We start from the raw sequence: 13,640 nt of genomic DNA, 5'->3' as shown, positions 1-13,640 counted from the left end.
TCATGAGCCATGGCATTAAGGGGTAGGCTGGGTCCCCAAGGATAACTATAGGCATTTCAACATCCACAACGGTTATTTTCTGGTCCGGGAAGAAAGTCCCTTCCTCCAGCTTTCGAAACAGACCAGAGTGCCTGAAGACGCGAGCATCATGTACCTTTCCCGGCCATCCCACGTTGATGTTGGTGAAACGTCCCTTGTGATCCACCAGGGCTTGCAGCAGCATTGAAAAGTACCCCTTGCGGTTTATGTACTCGGTGGCTTGGTGCTCCGGTGCCAAGATAAGGATATGGGTTCCGTCTATCGTCCCACCACAGTTTGGGAATCCCATTGCAGCAAAGCCATCCACTATGACCTGCACGTTTCCCAGAGTCACTACCCTTGATATCACCAGGTCTTTGATTGCCCTGGCAACTTGGATCACAGCAGCCCCCACAGTAGATTTACCCACTCCAAATTGATTCCCGACTGACCGGTAGCTGTCTGGCGTTGCAGGCTTCCACAGGGCTATCGCCACTCACTTCACAACTGTGAGGGCTGCTCTCATCCTGGTATTCTGGTGCTTCAGGGCAGGGGAAAGCAAGTCATAAAGTTCCATGAAAGTGCCCTTACGCATGCGAAAGTTTTGCAGCCACTGGGAATCATCCCACACCTGCAACACGATGCGGTCCCACCAGTCTGTGCTTGTTTCCCGGGCCCAGAATCGGCATTCCATGCCATGAACCTGCCCCAGTAACACCATGATTTGCACATTGCTGGGGCCCGTACTTTGTGAGAAGTCTATGTCCATGTCAATTTCCTCATCACTCTCGTTGCCGCGCTGCAATCGCCTCCTCTGCTGGTCCTGGTTTTGCTTTGGCATGTCCTGGCTCTGCATATACTCCAGGACAATGCGTGTGGTGTTCATAGTGCTCATAATTGCCGCGGTGATCCATGATCCCAGTGCTATGGTGTCTGGTGTGAAAAAAGGCGCAAAACTGATGGAGGGAGGGAGGGGCGACTGACGACATGGCATACAGGTACAGGGAATTAAAATCAACAAAGGTGGCTGTGCATCAGGGAGAAACACAAACAACTGTCACACCGAATGGCCCCCCCCAAAGATTGAACTCAAAACCCTGGGTTTAGCAAGCCATTGATTTCACAGAGGGAGGGGGAAGCAAATGAATACATCTATTTTTTACATCTTAATCTGGCAGCAGACGGTGCAGCATGACTGATAGCCCTCAGCATCTTCTGGATGCTTGGCAGAAGATACTGTACTACGACTGCTAGCCATCATCGTCAAGACGGTTCAATAGGACTGCCGGCAGGACTGAGTCTCCAGGAGACAAAGCATGTCTGCCCAGGTGCCTCTGATTGAACTGGAGTACGATGACAACAGATACCAGTCGTAATACACCATCTACTGTCAAAAGGCAAGGGGCTGCTGCTGTGTAGCAATGCAGCCCCACGTCTGCCAGCACCCAGGTAGCCGATGAAGGCTACCAGTTACTGCACCATCTACTGCCAAAAGGCAATTCGCTGCTGCTGTGTAGCAATGCAGTACCACGTCTGCCAGCACCCAGATGACATATGGTGATGGTGAGCTGAGCTGAGCGGGCTCCATGCTTGCTGTGGTATGTTGTCTGCACAGGTAACCCAGGTAAAAAGGCATGAATCGATTGTCTGCCGTTGCTCTGACAGAGGGGGAGGGGCCTGACGACATGTACCCAGAAACCCCCGCGACACTGTTTTGCATCATCAGGCAGTGGGATCTCAACCCAGAATTCCAATTGGTGGTGGAGACTGCGGGAACTGTGCGATAGCTACCCACGGCTCCGGAAGCCGACACTAGCTTCAGTACTGTGGACGTGGTCCGCCGACTTCATGCACTTAGAGTATTTTATGTGGGGACACGCACAATCGACTGTATAAAACCGATATCTATAAAACTGGCTTCTATAAATTCGACCTAATTTCGGAGTGTAGACATACCCTAAGTCAGTACCAGAGGGGGCATAGAACTTAGGAGTTCCTGTCTACCAAGCCTGCATTTGTTTCCATAGGCTATGCCATAAATACATAAACAGTTCTTGAGCCCTTGTTTCTAAATAACTGACTGGCTCCTCAGGTCTCTTCCTGCAAATCATCTGAGTGTGCAACAATAGTCTAGAATCCTTTGTAACCCTGACCCATGCCAGGTGACTGGGACCAAGAAAAAACGTATCATATGACTTTTAAAATCTAACTTTATATTTGTGGATAATCTAATATTAGATGTACAGACACTTTTTTCCCCAACCTATGTATTATATAATTTTTTTAACATTAGCTTTAATAAAATTTTTAAATCTGTTATTACTACTCTGCTGCACACCTTAGTCTGGAGAGTGGCAGGGAGGTGTGAGATTTAAAATGCAAGCTGCTTGAGTAGACTTCATGGAGGTGTAAGAGAGGAGATGTTTATTGCTGAACGTGGGGCGGTGTCAGTGCTGTGGAATAAGAATATAAGAGCTACCACACTGGGTCAGAACATGATTCATCTTGCCCAGTATCTTTACTCCAGCAGTGGCTCATATCAAAGGTTCACAGGGAGTGTACAGAACAGGGGAACTATGGAGTGATCCACCCCCATCTTCCGCTTCTAGGAGTCAGAAATTTAGGGTTGTTCTGAACATGGGGTTGTATCCTTGACCATCTTGGCTAATAGCCATTGATGGACTTATCTAGTTCTTTTATGAACCCAGTTATACTTCTGGCCATCATGGCATCCCATGACAATGCGTTCCCCAGGTTAGTTGTGTGTTGTATGAAAAGTATTTCCTCTTGTTTAATAAACCTACTGCTTGTTAATTTCATCAGTTTTTGTACTGTGTGAAAGTGTAAATAACACTTTTCTATTCACTTTTTCCACACCATTCATGATTTTATAGACTTCTATCACATCCCCCTTAGTCATCTCTTTTCTAAAACGAACCTCCCTAATCTTTTTAATCTCTCCTTGTACGGAAGCCCTTTTTCATCTTTGTTGCCCTTCTCTGAACTTTTTCCAATTCCACTATATCATTTTTGAGAGGAGGCAACCAGTACTGGTTCAAGGCATGGGTGTACCAGGGATTTATTAGTGACATTGTGATATTTTCTGTCTTATTTTCTATCCCTTTCCTAATAGTTCCTAGCACACTGTTAGCTTTTTTGACCACTGCTGCACATTGAGTGGAAGTTTTCAGAGAACTATACTAGTGATGAATCCAAGATCTCTTTGTTGGGTGGTAACAGCTAATTTAGAACCTATCATTGTAAATGTATATCAGAGATTATTTTTTCAAATGTGTATTACTTTGCCCTTATCTATGTTGAATTTCGTCTGCCATTTTGTTGCCCAGTCACCCCGTTTTGTGAGATCCTTCTGTAATTCCTCGCAATCTGCTTTGGTCTTAACTATCTTGAATAATTTTATGTTGCCTGCAAACTTTGCCACTTCATTGTTCATTTCCCCTTTTCAGAACAGCACAGGTCCCAATACAGATTCCTGGGGGGGCAGTCCACTGTTCACCTCTCTGAATGCTCATTCTTAAAACTGACCATTTATTCCTCCTGCCCTTTGTTTCCTGTCTTTCAACTAGTTCTGTTCCATGACAGGGCCTTCCCTCTTATCTCAATTGCTAGGTAGTTTCCTTAAGGGCCTTTGATGAGGACCTTGTCAAAGGCTTTCTCAAAATCCAAGTACACTATATCAAGTGGATCCCTCTTATCCACATGCTGGTTGACTCCCTCAAAGAATTCTAAGAGGCATGATTTCCCTTTACAAAATCTGTGTTGACTCTTCCCCAACAAATCATGTTTATCTATGTGTCTGATAATTCTGTTCTTTACTATAGTGTCTACCATTTTGCCCAGTATGATGTCAGGCTCACCTGCCTGTAATTGCCAGGATCTCTGAAACTCTTTGTTAGAGGCAGATAAAGATATGAGAGAAACACCAGTTTTTTCCTCTCACAGAAAATGACAACTTCCAAGCATTAAGGACTTTTAAACATATTTTTACATAAAATGCAACACTAATGTTAAAAAAAAAGCCAATTCAATTTTTTATTTATACAAACCAAGATTATTTGGATTTCTTTTCTTTTTTTTAATTTATTTTCAGCTGACAGTCCTAGAGAGAAACTGGCACATGGAAGCTCTGTCACCATCTGCTGGCAGTTTAGGAAAATGCAATAATATATTTTAATTCACATTTCTCACACATTAAGTCACCTTCATCACTTTCAGCATCAAGACTAGAAATTTGGGTGGACCTTTTCTTGCAGTTTGGACAGCTGTTTGATATGTCCCCTGTTACTATTTCACTCAACTTTACTTCTCTCAGTCATTTTCTTTGGAAACCTGCTACTGAAAATTCTTTCTATTGATAAGGCAGCTTTTCCTGCCAGGTGTATTCCCTGCAGATTTCTGGGCGAGAATACAGAACTACATCCCTTTCATTTATAGTGTCCTTAATGCTATACTTGAATTCATATCTCATTTATGAGAATGGGTTTGGTGATGCAATGCACAATTCAAACAGCAATAAATGTTTTCTGTATAGTTCCTCTTTACATTTATTTCCCCTTTATATCTATGTACACACCCTTACTTCTCCAGCCAATGATCACAACACTTGTACAGCCATAAAATAAGATTATACATTTTTTTCTGTTGGCATGTAAGCAAGCCTCTTTATAAACAGAATTTGTTAAGCATTTTTGAACAATGAAAGCTACAGTAGCCAAAGTGACATATCCAGCCTTGTTCTTTTTTTTTTTTTTTTCATTGTTGTTATAACTTTGGCCAGATCCACAACTCAGATTTGAGACCCAGCATTACAACTAGAAGTTTAATGAAGTAGGCTTATTATAAATTATAGCTTAGTTCTGCTCATGCAATAAGATGAGGAAACTTTTTTAGGCTAACCCATATCATATTGCTCTATGTTTGCTTTGCAGTACATTCAACCAGAGCTGAAAAAAATATTAATAATTTGCCTATTGATGGACACAATGTTTTGATAAAATATGTTTGTTTGTGACTATTATGCAATAAGTCCTCATAAAAATTAAGGGTACCCTTCTAAATAAAAATCATATTTTTATCTGAATATTTCTTAACTACCATTTTTATGAGTAACCCCTAAGATTACTAAGATTAGCAGGGATTCAAGGGGAGAGGTGTCTCTAGTTTTTTTCCAATGTCTTCCTTTTTATGAATTCGATAGTACTTTCTTTACAGACAGTGTTATTGTTTCCTTGTATAGTGAGTTAGGCCCTGATCCTGCAAGCTGCTCTGCATGGGCAAACTCTTGTACCCATGAAGTCAACAGGGCTCTGAAGTAGAGAAAAGGTCTGCTCATGTTCAGTGGCTTGCAGGATATGGGCCCACGTTAACTCATGTCCCATTTTGTTTGTGTGGGTCTTTCACACAGTGACAATGACGGGAGAGGCATTTTTAAGACAGGGAAATGTGAAGGTAAAAATCACAAAAATAGGCAGGAGACACAGAGGCAGCTTTACTATCTGAAACTTACTTTTAACTCTTTGTTTTATAGAAACTAGGTTTCAAGTTGACTGTGTTCTTTAGTTAAAAGTTACAAAATAGTGATACAATGCAAGGGAACAATGGCTGTTAGTGTCAACCGTTGTTGGAATGTGATTTCATGTGTTCTTATTAGGTATGCTGGAGGATGAAAAATCAACTCAGACCTGTGTTACCATGTCCTCGACTGCAAGTGGAATAATTAACACTGAGAAGAAAACTAGCTGTGGCACTCAATCCACAAAACCCACGGTCCATGCCTCTGGAACTATGACACAGAAACACAATGGCTTCAGAACAGCAGAGGTAGGTTTATAATTATGGTCCGTGTCTCTCAGGGCTAGTTTCAATGGGACTACAATTATTTTTGTGATAATTACAATTATCCATTTTACAGTCAAAACCCATTTAACATCTTGAAATACAATAAAATACTTACACTGAAGCCACAGCATATTGCATGAGAAGCTGCAGATCTGGGCAGAGGCAGACTCTGAATCTACGTCTTCTTATTGGTGATTAAGTGCTGACAGGAGACAGACCCAAAGGCACCTACCCAACTGCACAGTAGGATCATCAGACAGGTTCTATCAAACATTTACCTTTGAGATGGGAGAACAAGCATGGGAAATTTGAGCCCAAAAGGAATTTGTCTGAGAAAATAGAGAGCAACTGGAAAAGGGAGTTTAGAATGGAAGCCACATCTCAACTTTACCTCTAATGTTCATTAATAGCAAACACAATAGTATGTGTGTGTTTATTTTAAACCTCCTTGTACTGTATTATTCATCCTTCATTGCTTCTGCAGCATGGAAATATTCCCCTGTGACCTACCGTTGTGTCTTTCCATTTAGGTATTGCAGTAGCAGGAGTACAGGGGCATATTCCACGTCAACATGACTTCAAGAGCCATAAGGGGATTGCTGAAAATGAAAAAGTGCAAATGCTTGTCATAATCATGAGTCCATGGAGAAATTTAATCAGTCAAATTGAATATGGTGTAACAGAATCAATGTAATTACAAAATCCAATTTGTAAGAGATTTGGCACCATTTCAGAATTTGATTCTACAAATGATAGATCTAATCTATTATTCTTATATTTTTAGCAACAAGAATACAAACATTTTAAGAGGAACTCTGTGTAAGTTCGAAAGCTTGTCTCTCTCGCCAACAGAAGTTGATCCAGTAAAAGATATTATCCCACTCATCTTGTCTTTCATTTTATTTGGTGTTACTAGAGATGATGGACCAATTCCTGCAATCCTTAAATCATGTTACCATTGACTGCAATGGGGCTACTCACATGAGTATGGATTACTTAATTGGGCCCTCTATCATTGGCTTGAAATTCATTCTTCCAACTTTTTCTGGCACACAAAGATGCATGCAATCAAAGCTTGTTATTGTTATATCCATGTGCATAGAGAAGTTGGTTCACACTAAGTCAAATCTTGGTCATCTGACTTATGTGAGTATTCTCACTGACTTCACTTTGCCTTCTATCTCTATTGGAAGGCAGTGTTGCCTAGTGCACAGCACACAGGACTGGGGCTCAGGAGACCTGGGTTATATTGCTGGGTCTGCCATTGGCCTGGTAGGTGACTCTGGGCAAGTCACTTGGTCATTCTGTGCCTCAGTTTCCCCATCTGTAAATTGGGAATAAAGCTCTTTGAGATCTACTGATGACAAGTGCTGTCTATCTATATAAGCTAGATATTATTATTTATTACAATATCTATTCCTCTGTTGTCTTGCTGAATCCAACTATAGTGCCAGCAAAGGTATATGTCAGTAAGGTGAAAAGGATATGGGCCTAAAAGAAATTGATAATAAAAACAATTAATAAAATAATGAAGGAAATACAACAGTAGGACACTCAAGGGTTTAATGTTGGGTCCAGGATTATTGACTATATTGTATGAAAGATCCGACGGAGGAGGTGCACTGGGAGTTGAAGTTTGCTGACTGACATTAGGTTATTTTGATTAACAAAATCTATGGAGAATTGTGAGAAACACCAGATGGATGTGAACACTTTGGATGATTAGGCAGCACAACGGCAGATGCAATTCAACTTGCATAAATATAATGTACGTTGGCAAATGTAGGGGCCCAATTTTGCCCTCAGTTGCATGGGTGTAACTCCCACTGACTTCAGCGGGAGTTACACTTGTGAAAGTGAAGGCAGCATTGGCTCTATAATCTAGATAATCTGCAGGGAAAAAAAAATCAGATTCATTGTGAGTGGCTAATGAAATATTTGCCAGGTACATAGCAACATTTGAAAAGGCAAATAGGTGAATTAAAATAGAGAAATAATATTATAAGACTGTTTCAAACACCAGTGTGCACTCATTTATCTTGTCCAGATATGGTTAGCATACCTTAAGAAAGATAGAGTGAGGACTGGAAAGGTCCAGAGAAGGCATGCATATATATATATATAAACTGTGCAATAATTATTTAGTCTGGAAAGGCAGAAAAAGACTTGAATGAATTATTCAAATTATGAAGGGCAGATTGAAGATTTCATAAAACACAAGGAGGCAATCATTGAAAATAAGGGGCAGTAAATTTTAGATAATTACAATAAATATTACTTTAGATAGTGTACGGTCAGCCTGTGGAATTGACTACTGCGGTAGGTCACTGAGGCAATTGCTATCACTAGATTTCTAAAAGGTAAATCTTTGGTTTGCATGGGGACTATATATACTGTACGTGTCCCCAATATGCTCTGCATTTAAAGCTCAACTTGAGGAAAAACACAGCTCCTCCTGTTAAAATAATCAGATTAATATGTATGAGCAGAGGTTAATGGCGAAGGACAATTCACATCTGTAATGGAACATATGCCTCACCTTTCCTTGTTCACCACAGAATCTGCTCAGACTCTCTTCTTTTAGAGTCCACTCCATATAATTTATTCAAGTCCCTTTAACCAACACCTGTCAGTACAACAATTCTACTTCCTGTAGCCCTATTACCATCAGGGCCCTGGAAGGAAAAGAGATCTTCCTTCCTTGGGATCTTCTTCAGTTTGGGCACAGCTGCCCTGCCCCAATAACACTTCCTTTCTGCCTTGTATCAAGCTAGTCATCTGATGAGCCAATTAGTTCCTTAACTCACCCAGTGTTCCCATCTGATTAGCTAATTCCTCCCTATTTCCTCAATCAACTACTGCTGGGGAAACTAACTGAGACTACAGTGATCAGAGAGCTGAGTCATCAATTAGGCCTCATCATTCTGTCACAACCTCATTTAAAAATGGACCATCTGAGCTATTATCTATATGATGGCACATACATTCTGGGACAAATCCTCCTGGCTCTACTTGCCCAGGCTGGCCCACAGGGTAACAAGGATTTGGCCCTCTGTTTCCTGTATTTCACAATAGCCACAGGATAATATATTGCATCATGAATTTTGCTTCCGGGAGTAAATAGCCAGGGCTACATCACTATATCTGGTTTTAAACAGAAATGCCCATGGACTTCTTGATGATTACTAAGTATAGAGTAATTCAGAAGAAAGCGACACATCTCCTACATCACAGTGATAGAACACCCCAGATTCTCATGATATTTTTTATATATTTACTTAAGTGGAGGTCAAGCAAAGTGTCAGAGAAATTGTGCTGGTTTTGAGTAACAAGTGTTCTTGTACAAAACTTTTGGAAGGGTCAAAGGAGTCCATATTTATAGCATGGAAAGAAAAGCACCTCTTTGGTAAAGAAGCATTAAAAGGGGGCTACACCATGGCCTTGTCCTGCACATAATCCCATGGTGTGCAGGATCTCCCACTGCATGCCTGCATCAGACCTACCTAGATCATGGCTCTGAGGGCAGGGCAGAGAGGACATTGTGCTAGGTGCTATAAAATCACAGAACAAAAAGATGGTATCTGTCCCAATGAGTTTACAAACTGTCTGTCTGTATCCATTTGTTGTCTCTTGTTTTAAACTGAGATTATAAACTCCTTGGGGCATGGATTGTCTTTTTGTTCTAGATTTGTATAGCACAATGGGTTCCATGACAAAGGCCCCTGGGTGCTTTGGAAATAGATATAATTACTAAACATCATCAATCATCAACAGCATCATCATCCAAGCATAAGACAAGAGACAGATAGACAGATGGGGGAGCATAAGGAAATAATGCAACAATATTGGCCATAAGAACATAAGAATGGCCATACGGGGTCAGATCAAAGGTTCATCTAGCCTAGTATTCTGTCTTCCGACAGTGGCCAATACCACGTGCTTCAGAGGGAATAAACAGAACAGGTAATCACCCATTACCAGCTTCTGGCAAACAGAGGCTAAGGTATGCATGACAGGCAATGGTATCAGCCTACCAGCAAGGACTCTGCACCTCTTCAGGCTGGCCAGCAGAGCTGATTGGATGCAAGAGGGGAATGCTGCTGCATCTTGCAGAGGGCTGATGCAGCATTCTCCTGGAAAAGGGAGCTTTGGATGATGTGTGTTCATAGTGATGTCTTTAAGACACAACTGCTTCCTGGTACTGCCCCATATTCTGGGCTGATCCAAAAGGGTTAGGACACCAAGAGGAGTACCTATGTAAAACTTATTTGTAAGTGACTAGAACCTGAGGATTAGGGCCAGTCCAGCTCCCATTGACATCAAAGAGAGTTTGTCCATCAACTTTAAGGGGATCAAACTGTTTGTAATCGATTCTATTTTTAAGGGACAATTGGTATTACCAGGATTGGGTTTGCTGCTAGTGAATAAAATAAACTATTATTTTTTTATGTATTTTAACCTTTTTTTAAAAAAAACTAGAGTGACTTTTCTTCCATGAGAGCTGTATTGTAAAGTTCTTTATTCTTTGGAAGTGATTTGATACAGAACTGTACCATGTATATAAGACTTAATTCTCTTTTACAAACCTAAACTATAATTTTGAAAAACCTATTCTGGTTTAAGAGCAGGAGAAACCTAAAGAAAACTCAAGCCAAACTTTGTCCTGAACAATGTATGTTCAACTCCCATTGGCTTCCCCCAATGCCATCCATGGACTAAAACTAGCCCCATTGTTGAAAGGGGTACATTTTTCAGTCTGTGCACAGAGGTGCATGCACAGCAGTGTTAATATCAGTCAATAGGATTTATTGGCCTGGTCCAATACCCACTGACATCTATGGGAGTCTTTCCCTTGATATCAATGGGCTTTGGATGAGGCCAGATAGATATCAATTGTGCTTAACTAAAAAATATACCCCAAATCACAAAAATGGGTGGAGAACACTTGGTCTTTCTGTGTATTTAACATATTTATTTTGACGAACCTCAGATAGCTGTTGTAAATGTCTCACAATTTGCTGCCAATGTTGAATCATTATATTGTTTTAAACTTTTTAACAGGCTAAATGGGACACCAAGAAAATGCCCACAAAAGAAGTCACCATTAATGTTACAAAAAGCATCAGACAAATTGACAGCGACAGAAGAATCACAAAGAATTGTGTCAATTAAAGGAGTAAAGCAAAAGCGAAGATGGACCTAACAATACTTTGCTGCACTTTAACTGTGACTGATCACTTAAGATTTGAAGATCTCAAGATGTTCTGTGTTGAATGCAATGGGCAGCGGCTGCTGAGTGCCTTGAGAAACGTTGTTTTAACTAGCAGTAAATAGCTGCAAACACTGTTGGATGTTCAGACATGTATTTATCTATTGCAATGGCACTGTACAAAAATATAACAAAATATGTGCCATTTTCTCTCCAAGTCCTGTGCTATCTAATTGTAGATTTTCTATGCTGCATTGCTGTTAGGGATTGGACAATTAGAGCTGCAGTTCATCTCACTTTAAAACAGAGAAAGAATAATTGATCTGTGTTATTAGTAAGTAGCCTGAAATGTGTTATCTTCTGTTTTATAAAGTTAAAGATCTGACTTTCATAAAAACTCAAATCCAGATATCTCAGAAGTAAAGAAACACAAATGGCTTCCAATTTTAAACTATATATGTGATCCATGAGTCATATTGTCTTCTGGTTAAATTACCTTGTTTCAAGTTAGTTTCTATATCAGAAGAGTTTAGGTTTTGAAAGCAATAATACTCATGTTGTTACCAGTCTAATGAACCCGAAGTATCCAGTTTTAGCTCACAGGTAGTGTTCAGTTTACATTCTGTCTTGGCTCTTTCTCAATTCTCCCTTCAGAAACACCAAACTGAGAACTGTATTACAAGATTTTGTAAGACACCCTTCACTTTCCAACTTTATATATAAATAAGCAGATTTCCCCAAATAATTTCATAATGATGACAACTGCAAGAAGATGATCTTTATTTGATAATTAAATTTAATTGATTTGGCTATATATTCTTGTTCTTTCAATATATAGAAAATGGGCAGAACATACATTTTAATTGCATTATATCCTGTGTCACTGTACTGTACATTTAGCATAAGTATATTCACAAGAAATCAATGTAAACTTTTGTACAGACCACTAATTAATACAAGACCCTCTTAACAACAAAGTAATGAGTTTGATATAAACCCACTGTGGTTTTGACTTTGGACTTTTATGGAGATAAGAGCAGTAAAATCATGTTACTCACTCATTATACACCTATGAGCATCCTTGAGGTGTCATTTACAATAACTATTCAGCAGCCATTAATGCTGATGACTTATAATAGGTGGAGGTGGGTAGTAACTGATCAATGTCTGAGCTGCATGAGGTACTTTTTTTTATAGCTAGGCAAACACAACCATAAATAGATTCCTGGAACAGCATCCTAATTTATTCCACATGAGAGTCTTTTAAGAAGTCAACATCAGGTTTATGAGTATTTATTACTTTACTTGGAACACAGCAAGTATATGCAGTAAAGAATTGTTTAAATGAGTAATTGTTTTTATAATTCTTATAGAAAGTGAAGTTCAGTCTTTGCCAGAAATATGTTGCATGCAGTAGAGTTTGTATAGCTTTAAAACCATTTATAATATGTAGATTTTCAAAGGAGGGGGCCAAAGATCCCATTCTTAGCAACTCTTTTCAACTCATTTTTTTACCTGAGCTGTGCATTTATGTACAATAACTAAGCAGCATTGGAAGTTGAGTGGTGTAGGTGAAAACAGCTGCTACTCACATTTATCTCATCTACTGAATGGAACCTGCCATCTTGCTGCACCTCTTAGACTCACTCCTTAAAATAAGCAGTGGCTGTTGCAGCTCAATACTCTTTCTTAGCAATGGGTGGCCATTGTTGTCTTTGGCAGTATACAAATCTAACTGAAAGTACAAATGAACGATTCTGTGTTATTTATATAGAGCATAACATATAGATGGTATTGCCCATGGGACAGCTGTGCCAAGCCAATAACGTTCTTGACCCACAGGGCTTGCAGTCAGAGACAATATAGTACAATCCAATCCAGCAAAGGAGCAGTGAGTGGCCCATGTAGCCAGGATGCGTCAGGGAACAAATAGATTTTAAAGTGTCTTTTGCAGAAAAGAGAGGTTGCTTTACACATGTTTGCTGTTCCACTGGTAGGGTGGTATGGGAGAAGGTAAGGAGTGGGGCGTGAGCAAAGGAGACAATGGAAACACTGTTTTTATTATTTTGGGGTTTTTTTTAAATTCTGTATAGCTTGTGTTAACCATACTCAGAAATTGAAGATCTATTGTCCAATAATAGTAAACTGAGTTCAGAGGAACTTTTTGTATTAAATAACTGGAGATACTCATAGTACTACAATTTAAATGTGGAACTCACTAAACCCAGCATAACAGGAAATCAAGACATGGAAAAGAAAGGTTGCAATTTAGGTGTTGTGTGAAGATCCTACCACAAGCATTACTTGACTTTTGTGACCCTTGTATATATATTGGGAAAGTGCTATGTGTAAACTGTTCCACACATCTTTTTCTCTAGAGATGGACCCAAACTAAAACATTTGATCCAAACACCCATGAATTTTATGGCTTTTGAAATCCAGATTCAAATTCTGTGTCTTGTGCCAGTCGCTAAGTTATGACTGTTTGATAAAGGCCTATGGAAAAAAACCTATTTCTTTAAAGGCTGGATACCCTTTGAATGGTTATAACCTT

The 13,640-nt window shown here is 39.8% G+C and overlaps 1 protein-coding gene across 1 annotated transcript in view; it reads left to right on the top strand.

Annotated features, from left to right (window-relative positions):
* The window catches only part of BAALC (BAALC binder of MAP3K1 and KLF4), a 32,931-nt gene extending 20,497 nt beyond the window's left edge, over nucleotides 1–12,434 (top strand). Inside the window, exons 2-3 of the mRNA XM_054018515.1 lie at nucleotides 5,690–5,859; nucleotides 10,939–12,434. Coding sequence (XP_053874490.1) covers nucleotides 5,690–5,859; nucleotides 10,939–11,049 — 281 coding nt within the window. The 3' untranslated portion in view covers nucleotides 11,050–12,434. The remainder of the gene's footprint in view (nucleotides 1–5,689; nucleotides 5,860–10,938) is intronic.
* Nucleotides 12,435–13,640: the final 1,206 nt, after the last annotated feature.

This window comes from Malaclemys terrapin, chromosome 2 (genome assembly GCF_027887155.1).
Source record: "Malaclemys terrapin pileata isolate rMalTer1 chromosome 2, rMalTer1.hap1, whole genome shotgun sequence".
In the NCBI taxonomy this organism is placed as follows: domain Eukaryota; kingdom Metazoa; phylum Chordata; order Testudines; family Emydidae; genus Malaclemys; species Malaclemys terrapin.
The sequence above is the reverse complement of the archived record's forward strand: the minus strand, read 5'-3'. Positions and strand labels throughout refer to the sequence as shown.